The 14,176-nt window shown below is 44.4% G+C and overlaps 1 protein-coding gene across 11 annotated transcripts in view; it reads right to left on the bottom strand.

The window, feature by feature from the left end:
- LOC112220132 (inositol 1,4,5-trisphosphate receptor type 1-like) overlaps window positions 1–14,176 on the bottom strand; it is a 143,713-nt gene that overhangs the window by 88,172 nt on the left and 41,365 nt on the right. For all 11 annotated transcript variants that reach the window (XM_042331591.1, XM_042331592.1, XM_042331595.1 and 8 more), the window contains 22 exons: window positions 10,367–10,466; window positions 10,116–10,276; window positions 9,428–9,569; window positions 9,161–9,319; window positions 8,846–9,018; window positions 8,300–8,419; window positions 7,874–8,068; window positions 7,454–7,705; window positions 7,202–7,343; window positions 6,933–7,086; window positions 6,518–6,708; window positions 6,195–6,327; window positions 5,950–6,004; window positions 5,654–5,819; window positions 5,147–5,311; window positions 4,968–5,039; window positions 4,718–4,855; window positions 4,396–4,521; window positions 4,085–4,285; window positions 3,677–3,928; window positions 1,850–1,975; window positions 595–723 (listed from right to left, as the gene is read on the bottom strand). In XM_042331591.1, coding sequence (XP_042187525.1) covers window positions 595–723; window positions 1,850–1,975; window positions 3,677–3,928; window positions 4,085–4,285; window positions 4,396–4,521; window positions 4,718–4,855; window positions 4,968–5,039; window positions 5,147–5,311; window positions 5,654–5,819; window positions 5,950–6,004; window positions 6,195–6,327; window positions 6,518–6,708; window positions 6,933–7,086; window positions 7,202–7,343; window positions 7,454–7,705; window positions 7,874–8,068; window positions 8,300–8,419; window positions 8,846–9,018; window positions 9,161–9,319; window positions 9,428–9,569; window positions 10,116–10,276; window positions 10,367–10,466 — 3,352 coding nt within the window. The remainder of the gene's footprint in view (window positions 1–594; window positions 724–1,849; window positions 1,976–3,676; window positions 3,929–4,084; window positions 4,286–4,395; window positions 4,522–4,717; window positions 4,856–4,967; window positions 5,040–5,146; window positions 5,312–5,653; window positions 5,820–5,949; window positions 6,005–6,194; window positions 6,328–6,517; window positions 6,709–6,932; window positions 7,087–7,201; window positions 7,344–7,453; window positions 7,706–7,873; window positions 8,069–8,299; window positions 8,420–8,845; window positions 9,019–9,160; window positions 9,320–9,427; window positions 9,570–10,115; window positions 10,277–10,366; window positions 10,467–14,176) is intronic.

Here is a 14,176-nt window from a genome sequence, read left to right as displayed (position 1 = left end):
AAAGCCAGAATAAAGTGGACAAGTCTTCCAAGAAAAGCAATGGGCTACTCCCTCACACGGCACACCTCCCAACCTCTTTAGGCTACAGTAGACCACAGAGTGATTGACCATTCTCTACTTGCTGTTTGCAACCACATCCCAGCAGTGATGGCATCTTGCGAAACAAAGATCTGGGAAGGAACTCGGGGGAGGATTCTCAAGATGCCAGCATTTGTAAAGGGTTCTTGGAAGGTGCTGACTCAGTTCCATATGAAATCTATTGCTAGTCTAGGACTGCTGGTAAGGAACACACCCAGGGGACAGGAAACTAACCACAGCTGGACATTTACCCATACTTACATACACTTGACGCGCCACCTATTTGAAGAAATGTAATATGTTACATGATAAATGTAAGTGTGTGGGCCTTTGGGGATAATGTTCATGAATGCCCTTTATAAAACAATAAGTTAACACAGATCACTATCAACAGAAAATGATTGATACCAGATCTCATCCGACAGCTCAGAATATCCACCATTCAACTGCTTGGATTGTAACATGTTGTGTGTTATGGTGGTTATTTAAATGGTGTTGTTTTGCAGTCATGGTTACCTGCAGACTGGTGCTCTGGTCAGAGAAGGGCGAGCTGAAGAATGTGGTGACGATGCTCATGACCGTCTCTGTCACGTAACCCTCCAGAACCGTGTCTGCATGCTTCCTGTCACTGGTGTTGTTGCACACCTACAGACAGCAGACACAGATATACAAGGTTGACTCATCAGACAGTGGGTAATGGGTGAGCATTCACTGGATCACACTTCCTCCCTTAAAACACTTCAATGAATCTAGTCACACAAGTCATAGATGGTTTTATCTGCTACCGCACAGCAAGCAGTACTGGAGCGCCAAGCCTGGGACCAAAAGGCTTAACAGCTTCTACCCCCAACCCATGAGACTGCTGAACGGAATATTGGCATTGACCCGCTTATTTTATTCTTATTTGTTGCACTGACTGTCTTACACAGGCTCGATGTACGGTCATTGGACTGTAACCACACAATCAGACATACTACACTGGCACTCCAACACACAAACATACATTCATATGGACGCCACACACACACATTCCTTCACACACGCTGCTGCTACTCTCTGTTTATTATCTATGAATAGTCACTTTACCCTTACCTACATGTACATATTACCTCAATTACCTCGACTACCCCGTACCCCTATACATTGACTTGGTACCGGTAGCTTCATTATTGTTATTTTATTGTGTTCAGACATAATAATTTAGACATTTTTCTTACAATTTTACAACTCTGCATTGTTGATTAAGGGTTTGTAAGTAAGCATTTCACGGTAAGGTTGTATTCTGTTGTATTCGGCACATGTGACAAATACAATTTCATGTGCATCCTCAGTGGTCTAAGCCACTGCATCACAGTGCTAGAGGGGTCACTACAGACCCGGGATCGATCCCGGGCTGTATCACAATCGACTGTGATCGGAAGTCCCATAGGGCAGCGCACAAATGGTCCAGCCTTGTCCGAGTTAGGGGAGGCTTTGGCCAGGGTTAGGGGAGGGTTTGGCCGGGTTAGGGGAGGGTTTGGCCGGGGTTAGGGGAGGGTTTGGCCGGGGTTAGGGGAGGGTTTGGCCGGGGTTAGGGGAGGGTTAGGCTCTTGTGATTTCTGGAAAACCTGAGAATTTTGGGAAAGTTACCGGAATTTTGAAACCATAACACTTTATTTGGAGAGTCTCCCTGTAGAACGCTTAACTATCAACAAGCTATCAGTAACATGTCCCCTGCATGTCTGTTGACAAGCCATAAGATATGGAACAGATGTGATGTGTGTTTATTTACCCTGCATATGTCCACCAGGAAGTTCTCAAAGAGCTTCCACATGTGGTTGCTGGTGTAGATCTCCTTCATCTCCACCTCTGTGTCCACGTAGCAGTGATTCAGGAAGTTGATGTAGGCTATCTTCACCTAGAGAGGAAGGTCGGAATTAAAGGGTGACGGCACTTTGTGATTTGGCCTCGTTTTGAAGATTGCTCATTAAGAAATGCTATAGAACTGAAGCCAAGCAGGACCCAAATGAGAGCCGTCTTGGTTGTGTGGGTTGATATGGGTCTGTAATGTTTGCATATTAACTGGTGGTTCGAGCCCTGAATGCTGATTGGATGACAGCCGTGGTATACCAGGGGTATGCATACCACAGATATGACAAAACATAGATTTTTACTGTTCTAATTATGTTGGTAATCAGTTTATAATAGCAATAAGGCACCTCTGGGATTTGTGGTATATGGCCAATATACCACGGCTAAGGGCTGTATCCACACCCCCTCGGGCCTTATTGCTTAATCATACCCTGGCAGGTACTGTTGTTTGTCCCTCCTGAGTCACCGTAGCAACAACATAGCCACTTCTTCAAAATAGTCACTTTGTTAAAATAGTCAGAATTAATCTAAGATAAATCAAGAAATCTGAAATTAAATGTAGACTTTTTGCAGAGGTCTAATTTAGGTGTTTGGTGCAGCATTTCTCACGTAAAAAAATAGCATGGAAAATTAGTCAGTGCACTCCGTACAGTCTATCAAGTCGGGAAAGTCTAGCTACGAGCTCAGGACTGATTTCTGAGAACAATAACAAGTCTATAACATTATCTGCAAGCTGTCATACGATGATAAATAAAGCACAAGCTACACACTGTTTATCAGTTCCCAAAATCACTTGGTAGCTAGCTAAGTTTCAACTCTGATTGTCAATGAAGCTAGCAAGTAGTAGCTACTGTAACAGGCCACAATCAGCTTATCAGGCCACAATCAGCTTATCAAGTCACTGGGGAGAGGCAAAGTGTGTGTTTCGGTGCCATTTAGTTTTTTACAACTTTCTCACTATCTATTATCAGAGTGCGCGTCTGTCTGGCAGTGCTTATAGAGAATCATGTTACAAAAACAGATTGCGGGGAGACACAAGATGCTCGCGAATGCCTGGGTTTTTGGAATATTGACAAGTTGCAGTTGGGATACAAGTGTGCTCTGATCATCTCAATTCAAATTTTTCCCAAAAAACGGGTACACTCGAGTGATAGACGCTATCAAACACATCAGCAAGTGGCCACTTCATAAAGGGCTTAGGGCCAAGGGTTATTTCAATATAATATTGGCGATGTGCTTTCTTATGTAAAATAGTCTGAGGCGCTGTATAATGGGCAGGTCTGTCACACTGTCTGGAGGTTCTGGCTGCTATGATTGGATGGATGATTGGACAGCTGATAGAGCGCAATCAGCACAGCTGCTTCCATACCAAAACCATCCATTAGGTCATGACTAACTCACTTACAAAACTCTGTTTTGGACGAGACTGACTTTATGACCAAAACTATCCTATTTACACTTTGTAGTCAATTTTGACACTAGAATTTATGTTTCTGACTCATATTGATGCCACATAGACTGTTTAAAACCAGAAAAGTTGGTTCTAAGAGACAGTTGACCTTTAACAACTTTAGAGTTACCTAGGTACAGTACATCATTATTCTCAAGAGCCAAATAATTATACTTTAGCCTAACTTGCTTCAAGAAGCATCTGTTCAGATGAGTTCCACAATATACAAATAGGGCTCATCATATCTTTCCAGCGGTCTACCCCGCTTGCCTGTTGGCCCAACCGACATTCACTCACCTCAGGGATGCAGTCCTCATGGGTGACCACCCTCACTATGTCATCCAGAGGCAGCAGAGAATTGCACTTGATCTCTGTGTAAACATTTTTTCCCTCGGTGCAGACGGCCAGCAGCTCTACCAGGTGGATGTGGTACCTCAGAGCACTGTTCTCATCCATACGGTCCCGTTCCGACCGCATCATCGTGACCAGAGTCTGGAAGGATGCACGGTCGTTGTAGAACACCAGCACGTCCTCGCCTGAGTTCACCAGCTTAACGGGAGGAAGACAGACATACTGTTCTTATCAGCTTCTACTGACACACCATATAGTATGGTATAACCAGTATTGCTGGTTTATATTACAGAAATGCATAGTGTGTTTCATTTGCATTATAATCATGTGTGCACTGCAATTATCCTGCCCCACCTCAGCCATGACGGTGTCCTGACACTTCTTGATGAACTTGTTCTCAGCCTTGACAATGGTCTGCAGGAATTTGAGGTACTGTACATGGCGGCCATGCGTCTCGGTGCAATGGACAAAGTGCTGCACCACACGCTCGTTGATTTCACTGCACAGCTGGAAGTTATTCATGAAGATGTGTTGCATGGTGATTGCCTCCAGAATCTGAAGAGAAAGATAAGCATTAAACTAGCTGCTTTATTGGCATTGGAATGATGGAGTACCACTGGTTCTTCCCAGCCCAGCGCCAACCCTTACCCCAGGAGTCCACTCACCCCTGGGTTGAGGAACAGGTTAATGTGCTTGTGCAGCAGGATCTGGTTCTGCTGGTTCCCTGCACAGAAGTTCTGGAGGAACTCATGGGCCAGCTTCATGATCTCTTGCATGCGGACGTCCTCACCCTAAAGTGTTCATCACAAGTACAGACAGACACACAACCCAAGAGCTGGAGCTATCATTCAAACCTTCCACAAATGTCATTGTTGACCTCGTAATTGTACAAGTCTATGTGCTTGCTTCATGCTTTTATGCCTTTTTAGTCTCTCTAAAGCATGAGGTGATGAGAGTATAGGTCTGGCCCATCCTATCTTTTAGTACCTTCTCATAGGGGATCTGCAGTAGCTCCAGCACCACACCGTGGGCTCCCATGTTCCTCAGTAGTCTCTGTTGCTGCTTCTTACTCTTCTTCCCTGACGCTCCCTCCTGGACACACAGCTTACTGAGCCGCAGCAGGATCTGAACAGAGGGGAAGAGAGAAGGGGCTCAGAAACTGACTACCTCATACATATCTGATGTGACTCCTTACAGTGTGTGATTGAACAATGAGAGAAAATTAAGAAGACTGTACCTCTTTCATAACCCTGTAATTATAACTGCTGGTGGTTTCCGTCTTCTTTTTGTCTGAGCTGCCTGAATCCCCCTGCACATGGACAGAGTTAGAATGAGAGCTTGTTCATATTCATGTGAAGCATTCAGCGAAAGCCTTCAGATGATGTACAGTAACCATTAGTTCAGTTGAAACAATACCTTATTTTTATGGTCGGACTCTGAGGGTCCGTCCCCTCCGTCATCATCCCCCTGCCTCTTGTAAACCCACAGCTCAGACTTTTCTACAATGGAGCGCAGCTGGTCCAGGTCTGACTTGATCTGCTTGTAGTTGTCCACATCTTGGCTGGTTACCAAGAGCTGGACCTAAGAGGAAGACATATACCTGAATGTAGACTTAATTGTATTGATTTTTTATTTAACCTTAATTTAACTAGGCAAGTCATTTAAGAACAAATTCTTATTTACAATGACGTACTACCCTGGCCAAACCCTAATGACGCTGGGCCAATTGTGCCCCGCCCCCTGGGCGTTGAATATTCACAGCAAGCTAGGCCTTCAAGCGCCTTTTAACCCAACAACTGCTGCTAATTCATAAAATGACTTTCTAACTAAAGATAAGATTATTGATGGGTGTGAGGAGCAATGATACAGAGCACCTGTGTGTTCTTGTGGCTGTGGAGCCTATGGGTTTGGGCGGTGGTCTACCTGTTTGAAGGCCATGAGGACCTCTTGTCTCTGGCTGAAGTGTCTGAAGAGCAGGTGGAGGGCCCCAGACACCAGGGGAGGATAGTCATGCATGGTGAGGTGTAGCAGCACCCTCAGGAAGGTTCTCCCTCCATGGTCATCCAGGTCCAGAGGGGTGTTCTCCTCACTGCAGGACAACACACCAGGCTCAGACACTGGGGACACTTTCATAAGACCTACGCCAGTGTTAATACAGTGTAATTATGGAAACGGATACTGCATTCCATTGTATCAAGATTTAAAATGAGAGGGTTTACCTTCCTCCAAAGATCGCCTCTGCCTGCTCCTCAATGTTCTCAAAATCTAGAGCCCCTAAAAAAAAATGAAGCATTTACATTATTGTGAAGCCCTTTGAAGGCCATACTTCCCTTCAGAAACCATCAACACCATACATTCATTTAATCATTCTGAAAATGAACATCTGGTATGTCTGTAGGGTCAGTAGCTTGAGGGTAAAAGCAGTAACAACAAAGGACACGGCTCTGGCTGTCAGTATGCTGACCTGTCATATTATTTCCATCCTGACTAGCACTAGATGGTGTGCCATCACTCTGAGGGTTACTCTCATCAAACTCCCGCTTGAAGATACAGAGTAGGCAGGAGATCCTGTAGTCCAGCCGCACATTCAGAATGAACTAGTGGACAGAAACAGAACGCACAATTTAGGCTTTCAAGCTCCCCACTAAGAATAATCATACAGATAAAAATATGTTGTAGATTTTGTATACAATTTTATTTGATACTATGGGAAATCAAAGCCATGATAATTGGATACAATTATCAGACAATCTACATGAGAAGCCATATGAAAAGGGCAGGAGTTACCTGGAGGATCTCGATGATCTTGAGCTTAGTGTCCATCACCATGATGTCCTCCCTCTCCGGCTCCGTCTGGGTCTTGACCACGCCCTCCTCCGGCCGGTGGGTGGGGGTGACGGGTAGGAAACCCCCACCTCTGAGGACCACCTGGGTCATAAGCTCCCCCACCCCGTGGATAGACTTCATCACATTACTGCCTGTGGACGCACACACACACACACACACCTCAGAATTGAAATGGGGCACTTACTCACAGACAACACATTAACCAAACCTTATCAACTCCACCATGATTCATCATAGAAGGGAGGTGTATTGAGAAAGAGTGAGAGAGAGATAGTGCGCCTCAATTACAGTACATCAGTAACATCCAATACCAATTGACAGAAGGGTAACAGACAGGCAGCAGTGTGCTGTTCACCTTGTTTTTCCTCTCCCTTCTCTAGCTTGGTGACGGGGTATATGGTGCTGACATGAACACAGTCCAGGATGTTCAGTAAGATCTTAGTCAGTCGCAGCAGGTCACTGAAGTTGTAGAAGCCAAAGTAAATGAGGTTCCTTGCCAGGTTAACTACCTTCATAGATAAGAGAGAAAAAGGAGGGGAGTACATTCTTCACATATACATTATGCATTCCTACCTCAAAGTAAAGTTGTCTGGTTGACATCATGCTGTTTCCAGGGAAACCTACCTCGAAGGTGAGCTTGTTTTTCTCTCTGTCGTCGAAGGGGATGTTCTGAGACACCACAGACATCAGGTAGTTCTCCACAAACTCCATGGTCAGGCAGAACCTCTCCTTGATCTCATCTCTGGTTGTCCCATCATTGTCGTAGCTTAGAAAGGGAGAGAATATTCTTGTGTAAAGGGTAGCCTGTAGATGAGCTCAGGTAATGTAGAATATCTCTGAAAGGACTCTAATAACACGTTCATCAACCCCACTCACTCCCCGATGGCGATCTTGGAGGGAATCTCAGACCAGAGGCGGGCGTACTTGACGGGGGTGACCTGTTCCTGGGGGTCGCGGTCCACGTGCATGTGCAGCATCATGCGGCAGAAGGAGGCGCGCAGGTCGTAGGGCAGGTCCTCGTCAGACATGCAGCGCAGGATCAGGTCCACGTCCAGCTGGCCAGAGATCTTATTGATGGCCAGGTACTGACGGTCCAGACACATCCGCGCAAACAGGTTCAGCTGGTACCTGCAGGAATGAGAGGAACATACTTTAACATCTGGTCAGGGCCCTAGTCTGAAAGCAGACCTACACATAGACAATCAAATTACTGGTGCATATGCTTCTACATACTGTCATAACACTAACTATCCAACCCAAACGCATTGTGAACCCTGTAAGGCCCTGATCCCTGACCTGTAATAGCTGACCACCTCCTGGTCCTCCTTCTGGCCCTCCTTGGCATCCTGGGCCAGCTCTCTGACACTCTTGCTCCTGATCTCCTTGAGGTTGTCCCTCCAGAAGAGCCACACCTCTTCTTCGTCCTCCTCTGTTTCCACAGGAGCCTCCTCAATTGTTACAGCCTCAATCTCAAAGCGCGACAGCACTAGCCTGGTCGGCGGCAAATAAAACAGACAGTCAACAAAGAAACTGCAGAAAATAATGAATACTGAAACAACACATCTGTGTTTTGTTTCCATAAATCGACAGCTTTACTAATGAACAGCAATTGAGCCAGTCTAATTAGAAAGCATCAGATCAATGTTCAAACACATGCACACACCCACGCTCATGTTTTCAGTGCTAGGGTAAAACAAAATCATCATATATAGGGGGGTATACTTCGTCTCGATGAGGATGTCTGCGTTGGAAGGGTCCAGCACGGCGTTACAGATTAGCTCCTGAGTCACTGGGATGGACTTGTTCATGGACACACACAGGTCAGACAGGTAGTCCAGAAACCTGAAGATAAGAGACGAAGAGAAAGAGAATGATTGTCAATGTACAGGCCCAACTGCCAGTGGCTACACTACAGGCTCCCAGAGTAGGCTTATTCTGGCTCTGTCCCAGTTCCCCGACCAGCTCCATAAGACTCCAGTAAAAGCCCTCTTCATCCAGGCCATTGGACCAGCATGTTTCTCATATCACCAGTAGCATAAGGCATGACTGGAGCTTGACAGCAGTAATGACAGCAATTACCTCTAGTGCCACGATCCCACACAATCCCTTCCTCTGATATCCTCATGCATACAATTGAATAAATCTACATCTACTACATACCTTGGCTGGTGCTGTACAAAAAAAGCTCCTCCCAAACTGCCCACAAACAACCTTCTGAATCAGGCTCATGGCATGCCCCCATCCTATTGCCCCTCCTCTTGGTCTCACCTGGGCTCCCGGTTCTTCCTGACCAAGGTGACGAAGGTGTCAATCTCAGCAGCTGTGATGTGTTTCTCAAGGAGCTTGCGGTTGTTGTGGAGCAGGGCTGTTATCGTGTCCTCAGCCAGAACATCGTAGCCTATCTGTTTCTGCATGAAGCGGAACTGCTTGGCTATGTACTCCTGTAGAGGGGGAGTCAGTGAGGGTCAGCACCATTCTAACGTACAACTAACAGGTCAAGTAAACTTAGCCTTTTAACAAAATAAATTCTGCATCTCTGCATCTGATACAACATCAATCAAGCAATAATTTATGCACACCAACCTGGTTCTTCCTGTAGTCTTGTTGGGAGTGCCGTAATACCCTGTAGCAGAGCCTGCAGATATGCCTGAAGGGGGCGTGGCGCTGGTCACCAAGCTCTTCCAATCGCAGCATGGGACCATCCCCACTGTCCGTGAACGGGGCTTGGAGAAGTTTGAAAATCTAAAGAGGGATATGGATTCCATGTGTAATTTTTAATTGTGATGCTCAAACTGACAATGCAGAGAGGTCAACTTAACCAAGCCCAATGTATTGTACGATGAGGTGTACCTGTTTAAGAATGTTTTGCTCCCTCATGAGTTTCTGTCTCTCTCGATTGGGCTTGTTGACCATGATCTCCAGCACATCCTGGCCAGTGTTGGGGATGTCACACACGAAGAAGACCAGGTCCTCTAGAAGCTTAGTGACAAACCTAGAGACCAAAGTGACAGGGCCAGGGAGGTGACTGGTTCTACCAAGGTACCAGATAACACCAACTCCTACAGCCAGCCTCTCCAGAGAGATGAGCTAGGAACAACAGCTAAAGGAGAAAAACTATCTCAACATGAAAAATAATAGTTCTACCAAATGTCAAAAGTCCAACAACAGCCTTCTAAAAATACTTTCAACCTACCAGATATACTACCGTTCAAAAGTTTGGGGTCACTTAGAAATGTCCTTGTTTTTGAAAGAAAAGCAAAACTTTTGTCCATTAAAATAACATCAAATTGATCAGAAATACAGTGTAGACATTGTTAATGTTGTAAATGACTATTGTAGCTGGCCAGTTTTATTGTTTCTTTAATCAGGACAACAGTCCCCACTGTATTTCTGATCAATTTGATGTTATTTTAATGGACAAAAAAAAAATCTTTCAAAAACAAGGACATTTCTAAGTGACCACAAACCTTTGAACGGTAGTGTAGGTATGATAAAGTAATACAGTAGGTCAAAGGAGTGTGGCAGGGACACACTTTACCTCCTCTCATTCTGGGTTATAGTGCCCCTCTCCAGCTTGCCAGCGATGGATGCTAACACTTTACTGGCATCGTTGGCCAAGTCTAAGTCTCTGACTTCTGCTGGGGGGACAGGCACTATGGCAAAGGCCTCTTTGTCTTCTTTAACCGCTGATGTACCAATCTAAACAGGGACATGTAAAACATACTTTCAATAAATAGATTTTCAAGTCCGACCAACGGTCACACACTATTATCCTTCCCAGCCACTCACCCGTAACATGACAGGCTTCTCCTCCTCCTTGTCAATTGGGTTGTTGGTGCTGTGGACCCATGTGTTGGTGCAGAGGTGCCTGAGCCTCACGAAAGAGTTCCTGAGGGATCAAGACAGAGCAACTCAGAGGACAGCAACAATATTTTAAAAAACACTATAGTAGGTCTTGTATATTCAAAATAATGTCTGTGGATTGTAATTCCTTAGGTGTCAACCTTACAGTAGCTTTGAAAAGTGAGCGTTGCTTAAACATTCATAGAAGTGTGTGGTAATACTGGGGAATACCAGCTGGGTTTACCCTGTTATCACACCTTCCAGCTATAGAATTACTGCCATCGTTGCTATGCTCTGTTAACTTGGATGGGCAAATGTTGTTGTCCTGTTATGTAAACCAAGCCCTGTGAGGACGGGACAGGATGCTCAATAACTCATGTCACCCCAGGAAGACGAGCTGGCTTCATGGCATCAGCTAATGGGGATCCTAATATTATAAAATAAAATGTTATTGATTACTCGTGCTCTGCTCCTGATTCAAGCTCAACAATCTATAACAGTGCATTGTCTGCATGGTCACGCTGCATGGTCATAGATGGCCGAGTCAGTAGTATCCCCCCCTAATAGTAACCTCTACAATAACAACAACACTGTCGTTGCTCTAACGTGATGAGTTATTCCTCTCCCTCGCAGGATGCTTGCTCTTTGAGCGTGTGTTTGTGTGTGTATCAATGTGTTGTTTAAATCACCCAAAACCTACTTAGGCATAGATGATGGTAATAACAGCTACAGAGGGCTCTCACCATTGGTGGGTGTGATGGCATTCTATAACGTCCTCAAACAAGTGTACAGTCATGGCAAAAGGTTTTGAGAATGACACAAATATTAATTTTCTCAAAGTCTGCTGCCTCAGTTTGTATGATGGCAATTTGCATATACTCCAGAATGTTATGAAGAGTGATCAGATGAAAGTCCCTCTTTGCCATGCAAATGAACTGAATCCCCCAAAAACATTTCCACTGCATTTCAGCCCTGCCACAAAAGGACCAGCTGACATCATGTCAGTGATTCTCTCGTTAACACAGGTGTGAGTGTTGACCAGGAGAAGGCTGTAGATCACTCTGTCATGCTGATTGAGTTCGAATAACAGACTGGAAGCTTCAAAAGGAGGGTGGTGCTTGGAATCATTGTTCTTCCTCTGTCAACCATGCTTACCGGCAAGGAAACACGTGCCATCATCATTGCTTTGCACAAAAAAAGGCTTCACAGGCAACGATATTGCTGCCAGTAAGATTGCACCTAAATCAACCATTTATCGGATAATCAAGAACTTCAAGGAGAGCGGTTAAATTTTTCTATAGAAAGCTTCAGAGTGCCCAAGAAAGTCCAGCAAGCACCAGGACCATCTCCTAAAATTGATTCAGCTGCGGGATCGGGGCACCACCAGTACAGAGCTTGCTCAGGAATGGCAACAGGCAGGTGTGAGTGCATCTGCACGCACAGTGAGGCAAAGACTTTTAGCGGATGGCCTGGTGTCAAGAAGTGCAACAAAGAAGCCACTTCTCTCCAGGAAAAACATCAGGGACAGACTGATATTCTGCAAAACGTACAGGGATTGGACTGCTGAGGACTGGGGTAAAGTAATTTTCTCTGATGAATCCCCTTTCCGATTGTTTGGGGCATCCGGAAAAAGCTTGTCCGGAGAGACAAGGTGAGCGCTACCATCAGTCCTGTGTCATGCCAACAGTAAAGCATCCTGAGACCATTCATGTGGGGGATTGCTTCTCAGCCAAGGGAGTGGGCTCACTCACAATTTTGCCTAAGAACACAACCATGAATAAAGAATGGTACCAGCACATCCTCCAAGAGCAACTTCTCCCAACCATCCAGGAACAGTTTGGTGATGAACAATGCCTTTTCCAGCATGATGGAGCACCTTTGCATAAGGCAAAAGTGATAAGTGGCTCGGGGAACAAAACATAAATATTTTGGGTCCATGTCCAGGAAACTCCCCAGACCTTAATCCCATTGAGAGGTTGTGGTCAATCCTCAAGAGACTGGTGGACAATCAAAAACCCACAAATTCTGACAAACTCCAAGCATTGATTATGCAAGAACAAAAATCCTGCTGTCAGCCAGGATGCGGCCCAGAAGTTAATTGACAGCATTCCAGGGCGGATTGCAGAGGTCTTGAAAAATAAGGGTCAACACTGCAAATACTGATTCTTTGCATCAACTTCATGTAATTGTCAGTAAAAGCCTTTGACACTAATGAAATGCTTGTAATTATACTTCAGTATTCCATACTGACATCTGACAAAAAATATCTAAAGACACTGAAGCAGCAAACTTTGTGAAAATTAATATTTGTGTCATTCTCAAAACTTTTGGCCACGACTCTATGAGCATCCATTTCCAAAATTCAAACACTTTTTTGTGTACCAACACTAAGGGTACCGAGCGTTGCTTTCTTGCACAACTATGCCGTCTAGACAAAAAAAGGCAGGAAAATAGGGCTATTGTAAATATAGGTGATTGTGTTAGAACTTGCAGTCCAACTCCTTTGACTGTCATTGTTATGATGCCAAGAATCATAATCACCTATATTCACAACAGACATGGATTATTTCACAATTTGATTAAACAAATCTAAATGGAGAAGAAACTCATGTATTTTATTTTTTTCCTGAGGCCGCTGCAGCATAGTAGGTGCCAATGGCATAGGAGAAGATGATCTGAGGGCCAGCATCAATCCACACCTAGGAACACCACATGATTGAACACGCATACACACACACACCCAAAAACAGATTCTCACACAACAGTAGAAACACAACATGACAAATAATAACTCCTGGGTTTTAACGGGAAAAAACTGCAGTTGAGCAGTCACTCCTTCATGGCTTTGTGCTACTTCACAGCTCTGTTCCCTTCCCTGAAGCACATGCAGATTTGGACTGAGGCTAGGTCTGTGGGAGGTTTTCCTGATTCCAACAGGCTCCATCAGACTGCTGAACACTTAAACTGGACTGACCACTTGGACTGACACTCCACACCTTAGCACATATGCACTAACGCACATAAACACCCACAAACAAATAGACATTAATGCTACACACACACACACACACACACATCACAACTGCTGCTACCAGACTCTTATTATTACAAAATACTGCACAAAAATGTGTAAATATTGTATCGTCCTCTATTATTCTCATGCTACAATGTTTTTTCTGTTCTACTGAGCCATTTAACTTGATGTTTGTTTTCTTATCTTTTCTTATTTCCTATTGTTGTTTCTTATTGTTGTTGTGGCAAGTAAGCAATTTGTTGGACAGTGTATACAATGTGTATTCTGTCCATATGACTAATAAAACGGAAAAAGACCAATATCGTTTGATTAAAGAGCCTTCAGAAAATATTCACACCCCTTGACTTTTTCCTCAATTCGTAGTGTTACACCCTGAATTTAATATTGATTACATTTAGATTGTTTTGTCACTGGCCCACTGCCCCATATTGTCAAAGTGGACTTATGTTTTAAGAAGTAAAATAAAATAAAGCTGAAATGTCTTGAGTCAATAAGTATTCAACCCTTTTGTTATGTGAAAATTTGCAAAACAAGTCACATAATAAGTTGCATGGACTTACTCTGTGTGCAATAATAGTGCTTAAAATGTTTTTTTTGTATGACTACCTCAGCTATACCCCACACAAAAAATGATCTGTAAGGTCCCTCAGTCGAGCAGTGAATATCAAAACACAGATTCAACCACAAACATAAAAGTGCCTTTCCTAACTCAGTTGCCGGAG

This window comes from Oncorhynchus tshawytscha, linkage group LG02 (assembly GCF_018296145.1).
Source record: "Oncorhynchus tshawytscha isolate Ot180627B linkage group LG02, Otsh_v2.0, whole genome shotgun sequence".
NCBI classification, from domain to species: Eukaryota; Metazoa; Chordata; class Actinopteri; order Salmoniformes; family Salmonidae; genus Oncorhynchus; species Oncorhynchus tshawytscha.
Note: the sequence above shows the minus strand (reverse complement) of the source record. Positions and strands in the feature narration are given on the sequence as shown.